General features: G+C 38.0%; 1 protein-coding gene across 1 annotated transcript in view; it reads right to left on the reverse strand.

The window, feature by feature from the left end:
- The window catches only part of ARHGAP42 (Rho GTPase activating protein 42), a 270,695-nt gene that overhangs the window by 15,806 nt on the left and 238,189 nt on the right, over positions 1 to 16,700 (reverse strand). Inside the window, exons 13-19 of the mRNA XM_004585001.3 lie at positions 12,821 to 12,883; positions 11,817 to 11,891; positions 10,734 to 10,818; positions 9,704 to 9,762; positions 6,999 to 7,104; positions 1,193 to 1,352; positions 76 to 220 (exon numbers count right to left, since the gene is read on the reverse strand). Of these exons, the coding sequence (XP_004585058.2) occupies positions 76 to 220; positions 1,193 to 1,352; positions 6,999 to 7,104; positions 9,704 to 9,762; positions 10,734 to 10,818; positions 11,817 to 11,891; positions 12,821 to 12,883 (693 nt within the window). The remainder of the gene's footprint in view (positions 1 to 75; positions 221 to 1,192; positions 1,353 to 6,998; positions 7,105 to 9,703; positions 9,763 to 10,733; positions 10,819 to 11,816; positions 11,892 to 12,820; positions 12,884 to 16,700) is intronic.

The raw sequence follows: 16,700 nt of genomic DNA on the forward strand, positions 1-16,700 counted from the left end.
CCTAATTGCTGAAGAAGTGAGAGAAGATTGAGTGACAGAATGAAGAAGCATCTTTCCACGGTGGGGCACACTTACTGTCCGGCTCTGCCAGGCACGGGGTATACCTGCCCCTGGGCTTCCGAGAGCCTGTGGAGAGGCAGATGGCACGTGTCCTTCGGGATCCAGATCGAGACTGTGGCTGAGGAAGAGGAATGTTTGGGTCTGGGGCAGTGTGAAAAATCTACAAAAGAAGAAAAATGAGCTCAGGTCAAGAAGAGCATGAAATTGCCATTATCAGTGAAAGATAAGCTTTGAGAACTATTGAATAATCTTAGAGCTTCATAAGATGCTTAATAACAAAACTCCTTTTCATTTACAAAGTTTAGTGTTTCTTCTCTGGGCTTTCTTCATTGTCCCTCACACTGCAGTAGTAGTTCAGAAGGTCTTCCAATAATTCTAAGAAATATTTCCAATACAAGCCAATGCCCAAGTCAAGACACAGAGGGCTGCTTTTACTGTAATATTCTTTTTCCACCTTCATGCTCTGAAGAGCGCCAGCCAATGGCTAGTCGCTCCCTCTGGATTCTTTCTCCAGCTGCAAGGCCCCTTGCTTCTCAGGAGCAGGTGTTGGTGTGCGGCTAGCTCTGAGCTGTCAGAGTATCACAGCTACAGATGGAGGGATAAGTGCAGTGACCGGATGCAGCCATGTGCTGGTGGGCTTCAACAGAACCTGCAAGCTTAGCCTGTCACCAGGACACCCTTCAGTGAGTACAAGGGAACTAGGAGAGGGCATGCCCCGTCTCTCACGACAGGACCATGGATTATGAATGGCTCAGTTTGCTTTGTATCTTTATTTTGATTTTCACAGTTTCTCTTTTCCATAACTATTTCTAGATCCCATTCTAAAAAAAAAAAAAACCCACCTAAAACTAAAGAAAACTCCTTAGGGGGACTTTGAGAATCTATTTTCTAGCTTATTTTTTTTTTCTATTTAGAATGCTATCTGTACTATATAACTAAGAATCTCATTTCAGATGAGTAGAAAGAGAAGCTCACAATGATTCTCAAGTGTTCTCTGAATGTGAATAATGATTACAAAAATACTAACAGAAAATCTTGACAAGTAAATGAGGTAGAAGAAAAGCAAAAAATTACTCGAAGGATTTGGGGAAGCAGTTAGAATCTGACATTTAGACACACACACTGAGCGTACCTTTTCATAGTGCTCTATCAGGATTTCAACCACAATATTCTGAAATTTAATATTCATCATGGCAGCCACAGTTTCTTCCTGGGCTCTCATTAGAGTTGGGCCAAAGATAACACCAAGATTTGAGACAGTCATGAGATTTTGTTGGCTGTGTAGTGATACTCTGCAGATAAAGAGAAACAGAAATATCTATAAGGTCAATGTTTTAGGATTATAAAATATTTTCTATCCAATTCTTTACACTGGAAGTGATAAATATATCTAACATTTACAGTCACTTTTAGCAATTCCCAAGTTGTATAAAAAGGTGGATTAGCCTAAACAGATGCAAAAAGTTAACATTAGATAACACAGTAAGCACTTGGCTGGGTTTTTCCGTTCATAGCAAGACATTTTGATTTCCTAAAGTGAGGGCAATTATTCTAAAGAAATGATCAGCTATTTGGAATTTTTTGGCTACTATGCCTTCCTTGAGAATACATAAATAATAATAGGCTGACTGCAATTATATTCTCACTCATCAAAATTATTGAGAAACTACTACCAGGCATTGCTTACTCAAATCACTTATCCCTGTTATACATATTAAAAAACACACACAAAAAAGCAAAACAACAAACAACAACAAAACCCTCAGAAGCTTCTAAAGTAAAAATGATGAACTTGAAGTCATGGCAAATTGGAGACAGAGGTGCTCTTTATTTTGTGTGTTTTAAGAAATAGTTTCATTTACTTAAGAGTTAAAGGGATAGCAAAAATGAGAAAGAAGACTAGAGAGGGAGGGGGGAGAGAGAGAGAGAGAGTGAGCGAGCTGGTTTCTACCTGGCTATTTCTGGTAACTGGATAATTTTTAAGGGATACTTTATTCATCTGAATAATCTTCAAGTATTATAAGCACTGACCTTTGTGTCTTATTTCCAGAAATGCTATTAGATTATAACATTTTAAGAAGGCTTACAGCACAAGATCATGCAGTGTCTGTCTGAGGATGCATTACTAACTACATGTCATAACCAACAGCAATATTTTATGGGAAACAGGATTTTGGATAATTCACCAATTCCTGATATAGGACACCAGCAGCAGATTGCCACATTAACTAAAGTTTCCCCTTATGTCCAGGAGGACACTAACTAGGTAGGCACTCAGAGTAACAAGAGCTTCTTTGCAAGCTATTTTTAAATATTACACATCACATATTGTTTAATATATACTAGACAATCTACTAACGAAAATCATATGAAGACAGTGGGTCTGTCTAGATCCAAAACTTGGATCCATCAGCTGGTGCTGGATGATGTGAGTCAGTTACTTAGTATCTTCAAGAATCAGTTTCCTTATCTGTAAATTAGGTCTAACAAACCTCATAGGGTTTCTGAGAGAATAAGAAGAAATAATGAATGGAAGTCAAATGAGATAATCTCACAATGATGTTCTCTACTCAACTAAAATTGGCTTTTAGGCACTGTTGCTAAAATATACTAATTTCCATAATGCAAAAAAGGAAAATATTATTCAGTAGTATACTTGTGAGGAAAAACTTAACAGATTTATTTATTTTTATTGGAAAGTCAGATATACAGAGAGGAGGAGAGACAGAAACAAAGATCTTCCATCCCTTGATTTACTCCCCAAGTGGCCGCAATGGCAGGAACTGTGCCAATCCAAAGCCAGGAGCCCAGAGCTTCCTCTGTGTTTCCCATATGGGTGTAGGGTTCCAAGGCTTTGGGCCATCCTTGACTGCTTCACCAGGCAATAAAGAGGGAGCAGGATGGGAAGTGGAGCCACTGGGATAAAAACTGGCGCCCATATGGGATCCTGCTGTGTGTAAGTTGAGGACTCTAGCCGCTAGGCCACTGTGCCAGGCCCAGGAAAATCTTTTAAATTAAAAAAATCCTGTCTGTTTTGATCAGGACAGCTGATGATTACATTGAATTGAAAGCACAATTATTTTGATGAGTCATTTTCTCTTCAATGGATATTCCTCCTGCTGGACTATCTGACTGAAACAATCCCCTGTGTTGGTGGGGACTGTTGGACAATAATCACACAAAGCAAATGGGTGACTGCAAGTCTACGATGGAATTAAAAAAAAAAGTTGAACTGGATGATAATTCAATTGTCAGAACAAAAGAAAAGGCCAGAAAACGTTAGGGGAGAAAGTAATATATCAACTCTACAAAAATATGCCTGCTCATCTTTCACACTTCGTTTCTTGAAGAGGCATCTAAAATTATAACCCTTGAAGAACAGTGCTTCTCTAGTTACTACACTGAATTCTTTATTTGGCGGACGGTTAAGTTTATTATAATAAAGAAAACTGGAAGTACATCATCTAAAAAAATAAGAGATGATAAGAAGGTGGGAGTAAGAGAGGGAGAAACAGCATGGTGGGAAGTGTCATTATGACCTCCAGATAGTATATATGAAATACAAAAATAATGCGCTATTGCAAAAATTAAAGAAAAAAAGAAAGGAAAGAAGGCGGATGTTTTGAGGGAAGGAGGATGGCCAATTTGGTTATCTTCCTAGAATGGTATCTATGACACACATGAAATCTTTTCCTTTTATATTAATAAAAAAGAAAAAGAAAATCTAATATGATGAATATGATCACACCTAGGAAGATCACTAAAAAAAAAAAGTAGCTAAAGTGGGACAGAAAAACAAAGAGGGAATGGCACTGTGGCACACATATGCCAATCCCCCACCTGTAGCGCTGGAACCCATATGGTTGCCAGTTTGTGTCTTGGCTGCTACATTTCCCATCAAATTCTCTGCTTATGGCCTGGGAAAGCAGTGTAGGATGGCCCCAAGTCTTGAACCCCTGCACCCACAGTGGAGATCTGGAAGAAGTTCCAGGCTCCCAGCTTCAGCTCAGCTCTGGTTATTGCAGCCATTTGGGGAGTAAACCAGCAGATGGAAACCTCTCTATTTTTCCTTCTCTTTCTTTGTAAAATCTGCTTTTCAAAAGAAAAGAAATACATCTTTAAAAAAGGAACAAAGGATGCAACATACAGAAAAGAAATAAAACACAGACAGCACAGGTATAACTTCAATAACAAAATTATAAGAGAGAAAATCATTGACAGAGATTATTAGCCTTCATTTTAAAAGATCTGTTTGTTTCTTACTGTAAACACTATTTACATTAAAATTTCAAATAGAAAATAAAAGGATGGAAGATGTATAATGCAGATAGCACCCATGAGGAAACCCAAACAGCTAGACTAATAATATACAAAATAAATTTTTAAACAAGAAACTATTTCTTGAGAAACAGTAAACTAATGATAAAAGGGTCAAAAGGAATAGATAATAATTGTAAACATACAGGGAACTAACAAAGCACTAAAACGCATGCAGCAGTTTCATGTGCTTCTGGGAAACTGGAAGAATTTTGTTTGATTTCACACACTGAAGTAAGAAATTTGATCACTTTAATATTATGGAATTAAAAATATGTTAGTTGTAAGTTTGACAGCATTAGACGAAATACAAAGACTTCAATTTAGGAGAAATCTACATTCTCTTTTTGTTTTGCATTCAAAGGAAATTTAATAATGTTCATAAATGTCATACCTCCCAATGAATAAGTAAATGTCCCTAAGACATAATTTTTAAAGAAAGTTTTAAATATTTTAATTTAATTTGGCATTAAAGAACTCATCAAAGACAGTCTGTGTTAACATAAAAAAATACCAAGGACTTTCAGAAACAGCATAATTTCTCAGAGGTAATGAATGAGAACTACTCTGCTAAATCTTGGGAGTTTCCAAGTAGATTCTTATTCTAACATTCTCCTTTTTCAATTGTATTCTTTGAAGAGATCAAAAGTGTTTGGTTTGTAGTTACCATAACTATGTTAGTGATGATTTGAGTACATCCCACATCCGCTGCTCGGCCAGCAGGGTTGGACCTTTGCAGATTCATGAAAGGAATAAGAGCTGGTGGTTAAACACGCTTTGTGGCCACACACTCCTCCCTGCTATTGCCAGTACCAAGGCCACGTGGGGTCACACAAAGGTGAAGTTTGTCTTACACCAGCATCTGGATAATTAAGGACAAACTCTGTATGTGACACTCCTGTGGCTTCTGCAAGTACATTTTAAGAGACTTTGTGAGAAAAGTAGCTTGAACACTATGCCTAGTAAATGATATATTCAAATTTCAAGAGTTCACACAATTCTAAATTAACCTTGATCGAGCATAGTGAACCTTTAACTAACAAAAATGCTAAATGTGAGACTGTTCCTGGTGGAACACCTGGTTCTTACAAGCAGTGCTGGTGGGGAAGGGGAGCTGCGTGAATCAGGGAGAGGCTCATACTATCAGGATGCCTGCAAGTTGAGAATTATTATGCTTCTTGAGACTAAAACATTGAAAGGCAGAGTTAGAGACAGAGACAGAAAGCTCTCCCATTCACCAGTTCGCTCCTCAAATAGCAGCAATGGCCTGGGTAGTGCCCAGCTATAGGCAGGGTCCCAAAGCATCTTCTAGTTCACCCACATGGATGAAGAGGCTCAAGCAGCTGGGTCATCTTTCCCTGCCTTCTCAAGTGTATTAGCAGAGGGCTGGATTGGAATTGGAGTAGCCAGGAGAGCAAGCAACAGCCATATGCAACACTGGTGTCAGGTAGTAGCTTAACTTGTTGCACCACAACTTTGGCCACCAGCACTATTTCAATGTCGCATGTCTCAAATGAGCATAAATAGTTATTCTGCAGCAAATAGTTGCTTTGTAGCAAAAAAATTCATCATTTTATTGTGAATTATGGCATTCACTGAGAAAAAAAGTCCCAATGAAATTGTAAATGTGCTTTTCAATAATTCTAAAATAAATTTAACAAAGAGTTTAGGCTTTTATTTCCAATAGTATGTCAAACAAACTTTGGGTTAAGTAGTTGTATCAATTATGTCTTCATCTGTCTATATCTATACTACATCTATGATGATGAATTATACACGCTAAATTAGGTAGGACATGGAACACAGACACTTGTCAAACATTATTTTGATGTTTCTATAAAGGTATTTCATAGATTTGAATAGGATTGAAACAGTAGACTTTGATTGGAACAGATTAACACACGTCAGTATGCTTCCTCCAACCAGTAGAAGAAAAACAAATCCCACCTCTAGACTAACCCATCTCTAGATTATGTTTGGGTTCAAATTTCAATATCAGCTCTTCTCTGGGTCTACTGCTTGCCAGTGTGCCCTGAAAATTCTAGACTTACTCCTCCCCCCCATGATCATGTGAGCCAGTTCCTTAAAGTAATCAATCTCTACACACACACACACACACACACACACACACACACACACACACACCCAACTGGTTTTGCTTTAGTGGAGAGAGAGATTTTTAATGTGCATGGATGAATTAGCAGCAAAGAGAAAAATCTGCAGAGACGAACAGAAACAGAGTTCAGAAAAGAAAGCTAACATTAGAGATTTAGTTTTCCTTGGGAAACTTACTGACATAGTAGTATATAGCACTGGTTGTTATCTCTGATTGTAACATACTTCAAAAGAAATTAAAAAAAAAAACCCTCTCACACATTTTTAAGTTCACATTTAAGTGTTTTGACATTAGTTTTAAGGCTGCAAATGAAATAATTACATAACTATTAGAAACAAATTCAGGTACATATGAACTACATAAAGGTATCTTAAAAATAAGCACAGTCAATGAATTCTGATTATAACACAGATAGGCAGCATTATGTGCTTTAAGAAGACACAAGAACATTTAATTTCAGCAAATGAACAAGTGGTTAAATGAACAATATAAGTTAGAGAATTACTTGACCAGGTGCTTTATTAAGATGTCCAGCATCTCTCTGTTCTTCTCCGGCAATTTGTGCACCAATGCATGTACAGCTTCCACCCTGTAGTTTTGGTCATCAGATTCTGTTACAAAAAGAGGTTGCAGATACTCAGATTTTAAATACATTCAACTACGTAGATAAGCATTAGTAATCTTATGATCATTATAATTTTCTAAGGTTAAGACAGTTGAGTATGGTTGTCATTCGGCATGGAGTTGGGAATCAGAAATCAAACAAACTTAGTTCCGTGAGCCTAGATATGAACTGTAATTCACCACTTGTTTGGGTTTTGCTACCCAATCACAAAGTCAATTTTTAGGAATTTAATGATCATCGCAACTAGTACAGAGTACCTACTACACATTACTACATAGAGACATCCCAGAGATACAATCCTACATGAACAGAGGAAGTCATCACTTATTTCCTTATTTTTCACAGAGACAGCAGAGAGTGGTTTTATTATGCAAATACAGGCCCAAAAGAGTCCAAGTTCATACAGGCAATGGTATTTGGAAAGCTGAGAACTTATCTAAGACTAGACAAGTCTGCAAGGCAAAAGCTAACATGTTGACATGGCTGTCAGAGAAACTTCCACCCACCTGGAATGAGAAGTCTAACAATTACTTTATAATCAAATTCTAGGTTGGCTATCTGTCATGCCAAGCCCTTTCTCAAGAAAATGCTCCAACCCACAGATGTAAATTCTAGGACCATCATGTCTTTTGGACAAAGCTACCTAATTACAGAGTATGGGAACTGATGGATTCTCTTCCAAGTAGTTGAAATAAAGACACCAAACTCTGAAGAATTAATCTATCTGCTGTGAAAAGGCAGGTCATGTATAACCAAGGCAAGGGTGACTAAAAGGTCCCCAGGAAAATATGATTAGAAATGGAGATAAGACTGGAAACAATACAGCAAAGAAATTATATGAGTGACACCCTAGAAAATAAAAATGTAAGTTCCCAATGTAGCAGTTAGCTCCTGGATACAGGCTGCTGGACAACCTGGCCCGTTTGCTGCCAATGAACCCTGTGATACCTCTTAAGGTTTTTAATATCATTTCTTTAATCAAGCTGGATTCTGTGGCTTGGAAGCAAATAGACTAGTTTTACTAACATAGTATTTACTAACTAGTAAATGGGACCATTCTTGACCAAGGCTAAAGGGATAGATATACATACATTCATATTGGATAATCAGGACACCAATAAGAGTACCATTTGCCACAGAAGCAAATGCACTGATAACCGTGACAAAAATCTTGTATCAGAGCCACCAGTTCATCTAAATCACTTTAACTAAATTTTTGCCATTAAGACAATTATTTAAAAAGCCTTTTATTGGGCCCGGTGGCGTGGCCTAGCGGCCAAAGTCCTCGCCTTGAAAGTCCCGGGATCCCATATGGACGCCGGTTCTAATCCCAGCAGCTCCACTTCCCATCCAGCTCCCTGCTTGTGGCCTGGGAAAGCAGTTGAGGACGGCCCAAAGATTTGGGACCCTCCACCCACGTGGGAGGCCCGGAAGAGGCTCCTGGTTCCCAGCATCGGATCGGATCGGCACGCACCTGCCCGTTGTGGCTCACTTGGGGAGTGAATCATCGGATGGAAGATCCTCCTCTCTGTCTCTCCTCCTCTCTGTATATCTGACTTTGTAATAAACTGAATAAATCTTTTTAAAGAAAAGCCATTTATTATAAAAGAAAACTTCTGTCAGAAGGATTCTAGGTCAAGAGTCAACCAAATCAATAAAATGAGAGGACACATGACGTGATTTCTCCAGTTCTGTTCATTTTACACAGGTAGATGTCTGCCTCTGAGAAAGTACAGCAGAGAAAGTCAAGCAGTGTTGGTGTTTAATAAGAGATAATACAGTCTGCTATGAATACTCAAAAATTAAGACCATTCAACTTTATCTGATACTTTTTATTAGCAGGCACTTCCTGTGACATTAAAATGTAAACAAATACAACCAATTTCTTTCTTGAATTGTGAAAAATACTCTTCAGGGAGCCATGCCCTGTGCAACTTAACCATGAAATGCCAACTCCTAATTGTTACACATTGTAGAAATGGACTCTGATAGCAATCTGGTTTGTTGGTCTCAAAGGTTTGAAAGTACATTTTACTAACTTCTCAGGTTATATACATCTAACTGGCCTGCAAACCCACATACTCCAATTCTTTGATTAAATGTATCTCTTCATATCACATTATGGCAGTCAGATAAGTAAACAGATTTTATAAATATGTGATCATTGTAAGCATAACATGAGGGAAAAGTGACGGCTGGAAGCACTTTCTAAAATATGTGACTCCTCTCTCCACATAGTAGCATAACCAACTTTTGCATATTTGTAGTCTTGCTCATTCACATACAACATTGCTGTTGTAACAAACTGCTCTTCATCACCTAAGTAAAATAACATGTCAATAATTCCTCATAACTCTTTCCAATTACATCAAACTGTCACCACAATGAGAGCTATTAAATGACAAAATATTTAACTGATGTCACAACTTCCTTTGACTTAGAAATCATATTGTAAGCTGTTAAGCATCACATTGATGATTCTATAAGTATGACAAAAATGTCAATGAAGTGATGTGAATGTTAATTTCGATGCAGTTCAGAGCCCAACTGGAACAATCATAAGCATCTGGTGAAAGTATACTTACTAACAGCAACAATAAAATCTTTGTGTAATTTGTATGTCATCAGTGGTTCTGCCAGACACCTGTAACAGAAAGGCAAAACATCTTGTTTACGTTTAGGTCCCCTGTAACTTTTTTGTTAAAGAACTTGGTCCTTATTCACCAATTAAACATTAAAAAGCAATGGGCTAATGTTGTGGCTTTTAGGTTAAGCAACTGCCTGCAAAGGGTTTGAGATCTGGCTGCTCTGCTTCCAATTCAGTTTCCTGCTAATGGCCTAGAAAGGCGCTGGATGATGGGTCAAGTCCTTAGGACATGACACCCTTGTGAGATTCCTGGAAGAAGCACCTAGCTTTGGCCTGGCCCAACCACAGCCAAGTGACCATGTGGAGAGTGAACTAGTGGATGGAAGATCTCTCTCTCTCTCTCTAGATCTTGCTCTCTCTCTCTTGCTGTAACTCTGTCAATTCAAATACATAGAAGTCTTTTAAAATAATAATACAAAATAAAGTGAAATAAATAAATACAATAATGCGGTGATTAGGTAGTATGCCAGAGTATTAGCAAGAAGGTTCCAGGTATTCCCAGGTTGCAGAAATCAAAGATGACAGTCCCATGTTGCTCCTTGAAACCAATGAATGAAACAGGAAACTTTTTTTTTCCACTTTGAGAGAGCTACATTCAGTAAGGAATCCTCTTTCAGATAGCACAGGTGGCAATATTGAAAACAAAAACTCTGAAACAAAACAACTTTCCATTTCAGTCTGTACTTTTAAAAAATACATAAAATTTGACACACTAATTTCATATGAAACAAATGCATTCACTAAGTAGTTATGAAATGTTACAGTCTTTCCAATTACTATTGGCAAAAGCAAGAACAAGTTCCAGAGAAATACATTTGACTGTTACTATCCTGTGCCACAGCACTTCCTGGGAAGGGACTGGGCTAAGAAGCAAAGCTTATTGCACACACTCATGAAAGCCATGGCTAGTGCCTGGGAGAACAACTGAGCCTTCATATTCAAAAGACCAGTAGTGAAATCTTCCTCACCTGAGGTAGTTTTTCAGCCCACTTGTTATTGTCTTATTGTCCCACAATTCAATATCGATGTCAACATCTGGAGGTGATTTTGGAGCTGTAAAGAATAAACAAAAGGTTTAAGCCATTTAATTCAGAATACCAGTGGTAGTCTTATGAAAATGAATGAGAACCTGAATAGCACAAAAGAAGGGGCATCCCTTTCTTAGGACTCACTCAGATTATTGCTTCTGTAAGCTTTGGGGAAACTCACTCCGATATTACACATCAAGGATATTTGGAGGAATACACATTCTCCTCAATCAAATTGTTGACAGACTGCTGAACTTGTTCTTGGCATACTTCTAAGTTCTCTATAAGGATGAACATATTTCATCACATACAGCTCTCAAGAGGCAGCCATCATTATCCTCCTTTAAGAAATGAGGAGCTGGGCTCTGGCGCCGTGGCCTACCAGCTAAAGTCCTCGCCTTGAATGCGCCAGAATCCCATACGGGCGCCGGTTCTAATCGTGGCAGCTCCACTTCCCATCCAGCTCCCTGCTTGTGGCCTGGGAAAGCAGTCGAGGACGGCCCAATGCCTTGGGATCCTGCACCAGTGTGGGAGACCTAGAGGAGGTTCCTGGCTCCTGGCTTCAGATCGGCACAGCACCTGCTATTGCGGTCACTTGGGGAGTGAATCATTGGACAGAAGATCTTCCTCTCTGCCTCTCCTCTTCCCTATAAGTCTGACTTTGCAATAAAAATAAATAAATCTTTCAAAAAAGAAATGAGGAGCTAACAGAGAAGTTGAGCAAATTACTCAAAATCACAGAACTTTCAAGAGGCTGAACTGGGATTCTGAGTCAGGCAATATAACTCAGTATCAGTTGCATCTTATTCTCTCTCTAGATCTTTCTATGACACCTAAGAAAAAGTCCCAAAATGTCTCCTGAAATTCTGATTATTCATTTATTAAAACTGAGCATTAAAAACAAAATAGACACATTAATTCAAATGTGAAGTAACAGCCTACATCTTGAAAAAAATCTTTAAAAATTCTGTATTTTGGGTTAATAATATAAAAATTAAGTCACTTGCTTAATACAATACTTACAAAATGTGGTGTTCATGAGTTTCTGAACTTTGGAGTTCACGCCTCCTATGCGATAGAGGCCTAAAACTGTGATGCCTATTGGGAAGGAAGACAGCAAGTAAATGGCTTGAGGCACAACTTCCCAGGGATGGACTGTAAGATTCTCAGCCATAGACTCCTGTAGAATGTGAAAAATACTTATCTAATTTTGCAGTCTAACCTTAGGAAATGTACCCTGGAAACACCTATCAGAACAGACAGTGAACAGGGATTTGAAAGTCTTTGAAGATCTTCAAAGCAGCAGCCTATCCCTACCTCTTCACCATTATTTGAACATAAAAAGCATCAGAGATGAGCAGGCATGACCAGTGCTCCTCACCTTCCATTTTTCAGGCCTGGCGTCTGGCATGGTGACCAGTCGGATGGCATTGCCTTCTTCATTTTAAAGGTAAAGGCACAGATTCAGGGAATCTAAGCAATGTATATAACTTCACAAAAGGAAGTGACAGACCAAAATTCCAGTCTAAGTACATAGAACTTCAATAGCCCAACAGCAGCTTTGTTTGAAACAAATTTTCTTGGAAGCAAAAGAGCCTAACTTTGAACTGCAGTTAGCTCCAAGAAGGGTCAGTAATACAGAGAGGAGAGGTGCTGGCAGTGGGGCAAAGATGAAATCACAAACGAGAAGACGACGAGGAAGGAAGGGAGTTGGCAACAAATTCCATAGGAACTTTACTCCCAGTGCTTGGAGACATTTAAACAGGTGCTTACAATAGCACACACGGTCACCCACAAAAAGTTAAGTGGGTCTATATTATAAAAAATCAGAAAAAGCAAAGCATGAGTCTTGGCAAACCAAAGTTCAGAGTAGTTGCTTGTATATTTATGTAACTGATACTTTTGTATCATTCTTAAAATTAATCTCATGCTAACGAGTAAGCACATCTTTATTTTCTACGCTGGAAGGTTTCTGTGTAGGAATGGCACACACAGGTGTAGTGATGCACCGGTCAGGTAATGCTTACCTCTGGACTCCACAGCCTGAATGCACTTTCTCACAAAGTTGAACCCTGCTTCATTTAAGTACACTGAAAATAAGAGAAAAATCACTTTGTTTATGCTGAAATTTAATTCCTTCTTTACTGGGCTCGGTTTACATGGCTTTCATGACTTAGAAGCATGACGGTTGATACTGAACTCACCATACACTGTGGCTGGAGGCTGACTTTTTAAATTTTAAAATAGAAAGTCACTCAGAAGAAAAGCTTATCATTTTAAAAACTATGCTACACATTATTACATATGGTAGAGATATAACTGAAAATATTCTCTAATATTACTATGTTAAAATAATTCAAACAAATAAAATTTAATACTGCCTGTCATTTAAGAACAGAAAAGCAGAAGGTTTAGCAGAGTGGTTTAGCATATTTAGCAGATGCCTCCTAGGATAGCTGTAATTGAAAGCTCCTCTTTCCAGCTGTCACACACCCAGGAAACAGCAGGCAATGATGGAAGTAGTTTGCCTCCCATGTGGGGTACTGAGTTCCTGGTTCCTAGCATTGGTTTTCGTTAGTCCCACTGATAGAGGGGAATGAAACAGCATTCATTCACTCTCTCCTTCTCTGCCTTTTAATCAAAGAAAGCAAATATATTTAAATGACAGACTGAGCACATTCACTTAATTCAACACAGTTCACGAAAATAATCCATAAAAATTATAAGTAACAAAAATGGAAAAAAAAGCATTGAAAAAAATTATAGACATGGGAAACTAGGGAAACTAAACTGATGGATAGAAACATCTTTAAAAAAATCTGTGGCCCCAAAACTACAGGAACCGAATGGAAGGATGTTTATTGCGTGTAGTTAAGTGAAAAATTAATCTATGAAAATATGCTTCATTTTTTAAATTGTAAAAATGTAAGGGTATGCTTTTATTTTCCTATGAAAGAAGTCCAACAAAGATCAATCCCACTGTGGATGAGAAGGACAAGGTCTGGAGGGAGACCCTTTCAATTGTATTCACCATGGTTTAATTATACATATAATTGTTAACTTAGCTGTATATGTGCATATATATATCTATATATCTATATATATATAGATATCTATATATAGATATATAGATATCTATTAGACAGTACACACATACATGGAGAGAGACAGAGAGAGGAAATTTAAAAAACATCTACAAGTCAAGTGTTAAAACAGGCTTTGCCATAAACAGGAAATGGCTCATTTCTTTGTCCCCAGTGCCCCATGTCCATAGAACAGAAATCAGTGAATGAGATGAGTGGTCTCAACAGGCCAGACAAATGGGCTTTAAATGAGCATCTCCTTGGAGTACACTGGATGACCGACCTCAGATTGGAATTCTTTTTAGATGACAAGAAGGAACTGCCTGCTTCCATTAACCCAAAATGCAGAGCATAAAATCACACATTTCAAAATCTAGAAATACTTAAAGTGGGAAATGGGAGGGATCACTTATGAATGTTCAGTTTTAACAATAGCAAAAACACAGAAAAATGTAACCCTAGGTAAAAACAAGACACTAAAAATTTTGTACCGATTAAAACTTCAAGTTCCTGACATTTCAAATATTTGGCATTTGAAGTTACATTGCTTTTAGTAAAATAAATTCATTAGGAAGAGGAGCAACAGTTAAAAAAAACAATTTCTATACAGCTTGCTTTGGCACAATGAATGGAAATAATTATACTATACAAACAGTTCTGTTTTCTGTACTATTTATTTTGAGAAAAACAAGAAATAGCAAGATTGTATCTCAAAGGTATATGGGTATATGGGCAGAGATGCAGAAGGAGCTATTGGCTTCTGGCTTTGGTCTGGTCCAGGCCCAGCTGTTGTGGCCATGTGGGGAGTGAATTAGCAGATGGAAGATCTTACTCTCTGTCTCTCAATCCCTCGCTGTAATTCTGTCTTACAAGTAAATAAATCTTTCAAAAAATAAACTAAAATAAATCTTTACAGACAGGCAATTTGACTGCCAAGTACAGTTGACCTAAAAGGACAAGAATAAGCCACTTGATCTGAGGATCATTTGTTACCACAGCACAGCCTGACTAGTTATACAAAGCCTAAAAAAGTCGGTATGGGAAAAATAACTCAATGAAATAAAACTAATCTCACAATCAACTTTTCCTTCCATCACTAGACTATAATGCTTGTTTGACTAGGGACTTGTAATTCACATAGCAAAAGGGGCAAATAGTAATACTTGCCGTGTGTTTCCACAGGGCAACTCTATCCTACCATATGATTTCTTGAGTCAGCGTTCAAAGTTTGGTTCACATCAGAAAGCCCATAAATATTTACCAATGAACAGCTTCCTAGTTACTTGTTTGTAGCAGGCTTGCTCAAGTAATTTTCTCTGAAGGCTTCCAAAAGGGTTCATGTTTATCAGCTAATAGGAGTTCCTCTGGGCAACAGTTTTAGAGTCCCAATCCTTCCCCAAACTATCTGCCTGGTTTAGAGCGTTACTCAGATCATAACTTGTATTAAATTCTCATCAACTGAAATTCAGTAATATTAATGGTACTTGGCCTTTAGGATAAAAGCAGAGGGCAGATTAACTTAGAAAATCTAAGTTATTCAATCAAAAGTTAAATCTGATCATTACTTTCTCCTTGGAAACTGTTCAAGGCTAAAGCTTTTATTGAAATTCAAATAAACTTTCTATAAGGTAACTTAGCAGCACAAAGGCCACGACTCAACAGAATCCAAACAGCCAGGAGGAAAGGAAAAAGAAGAGAGCTGACAGAGCAAAAGTCCTTGTACTTCACACTGCCTAAACATTCAAAACCCAGCGCTTCTCTACAGCCCTAATCTCCCTGACCTTATACTATGTTTTCAGGATTGACAAAATAAAGTTACAATTGTCTTAAATTTCTAATTCTCTTTTCTCATCCTCTAGTTCAGATTAAAAGACATACTATATTTTCTTGAAAGAAACCAGTATGTTTACAGGCATTCATGACTCTCCTGGGTCTATTCTCAACTCCCTTAAGAAGCATCAGTGCCACAGGAAGGGAGTGGGATCAATAGTTTGAAAAAAATGGTTTTTGAAAATTATTATTTCAAAACACATTTTGCTCTTAATTACCTTATTTTGTTTGAAAGGTAAAGCTACAGAAACAGATGGGGGGGTGGAAAAGATAGAGAGGTAGAAAGAGATTAAAAGAGAGAAACATCTTCAGTTTTACTGGTTCACTCCTCAAATCTAAGATCTAAGAGCCCTTTTTTCATAGTTTTATTTCAATAATGGGCTGAAAGAACAAGCCGAAAAGCCATTACAATGAATGTACACTCGAGTGAGGCTAAGGCTCAGGGAACCAACAGATGATGCCAGGGGTGGAAGGCCTGGGAGAAGCATTAACTGCTTTTGGCCATATTAATGATGAGGCCCAGGATGGGTGTGTTGACACAAGAAGGTTACGTTGAGAAAGATGACTGTCATTTTTTAGCCCATGTTTGTACTCCAGTGAAAATGTAGTCCTGCAGTCCTTTTACTTTTTCTTAGTATTGATGGCAAGTAAAGCCTGTGAATATAGAGTGGATCAAAATTCTGTCTGTGCAGATGCTGCTGAAGACATGGAAGGAAGGGGTATTCGTAGGAGTAAGGGGAACGAGTGAACAATACCAGTGGGACTGTCTTCTTGGAGCTCTACTTATGGGATACAGATCTATTTTCTACATGTTAACAAAAATTGAGAAGAGACAATTTGCTCCCTTGAAAGATAAGTTCAAATCAGAGTTATGAACCGTGAGTACTTTAAAAAGATGTATCCATTTATTTGAAAGACAGAGGGGGGTGTGTGTTCTGTGTGTGTGTGCCCGTGTATGAATGTTGAGAGAAAGAGAGAAACTGAACTTCCATAT

Source organism: Ochotona princeps, chromosome 4 (genome assembly GCF_030435755.1).
Source record: "Ochotona princeps isolate mOchPri1 chromosome 4, mOchPri1.hap1, whole genome shotgun sequence".
NCBI lineage: Eukaryota > Metazoa > Chordata > Mammalia > Lagomorpha > Ochotonidae > Ochotona > Ochotona princeps.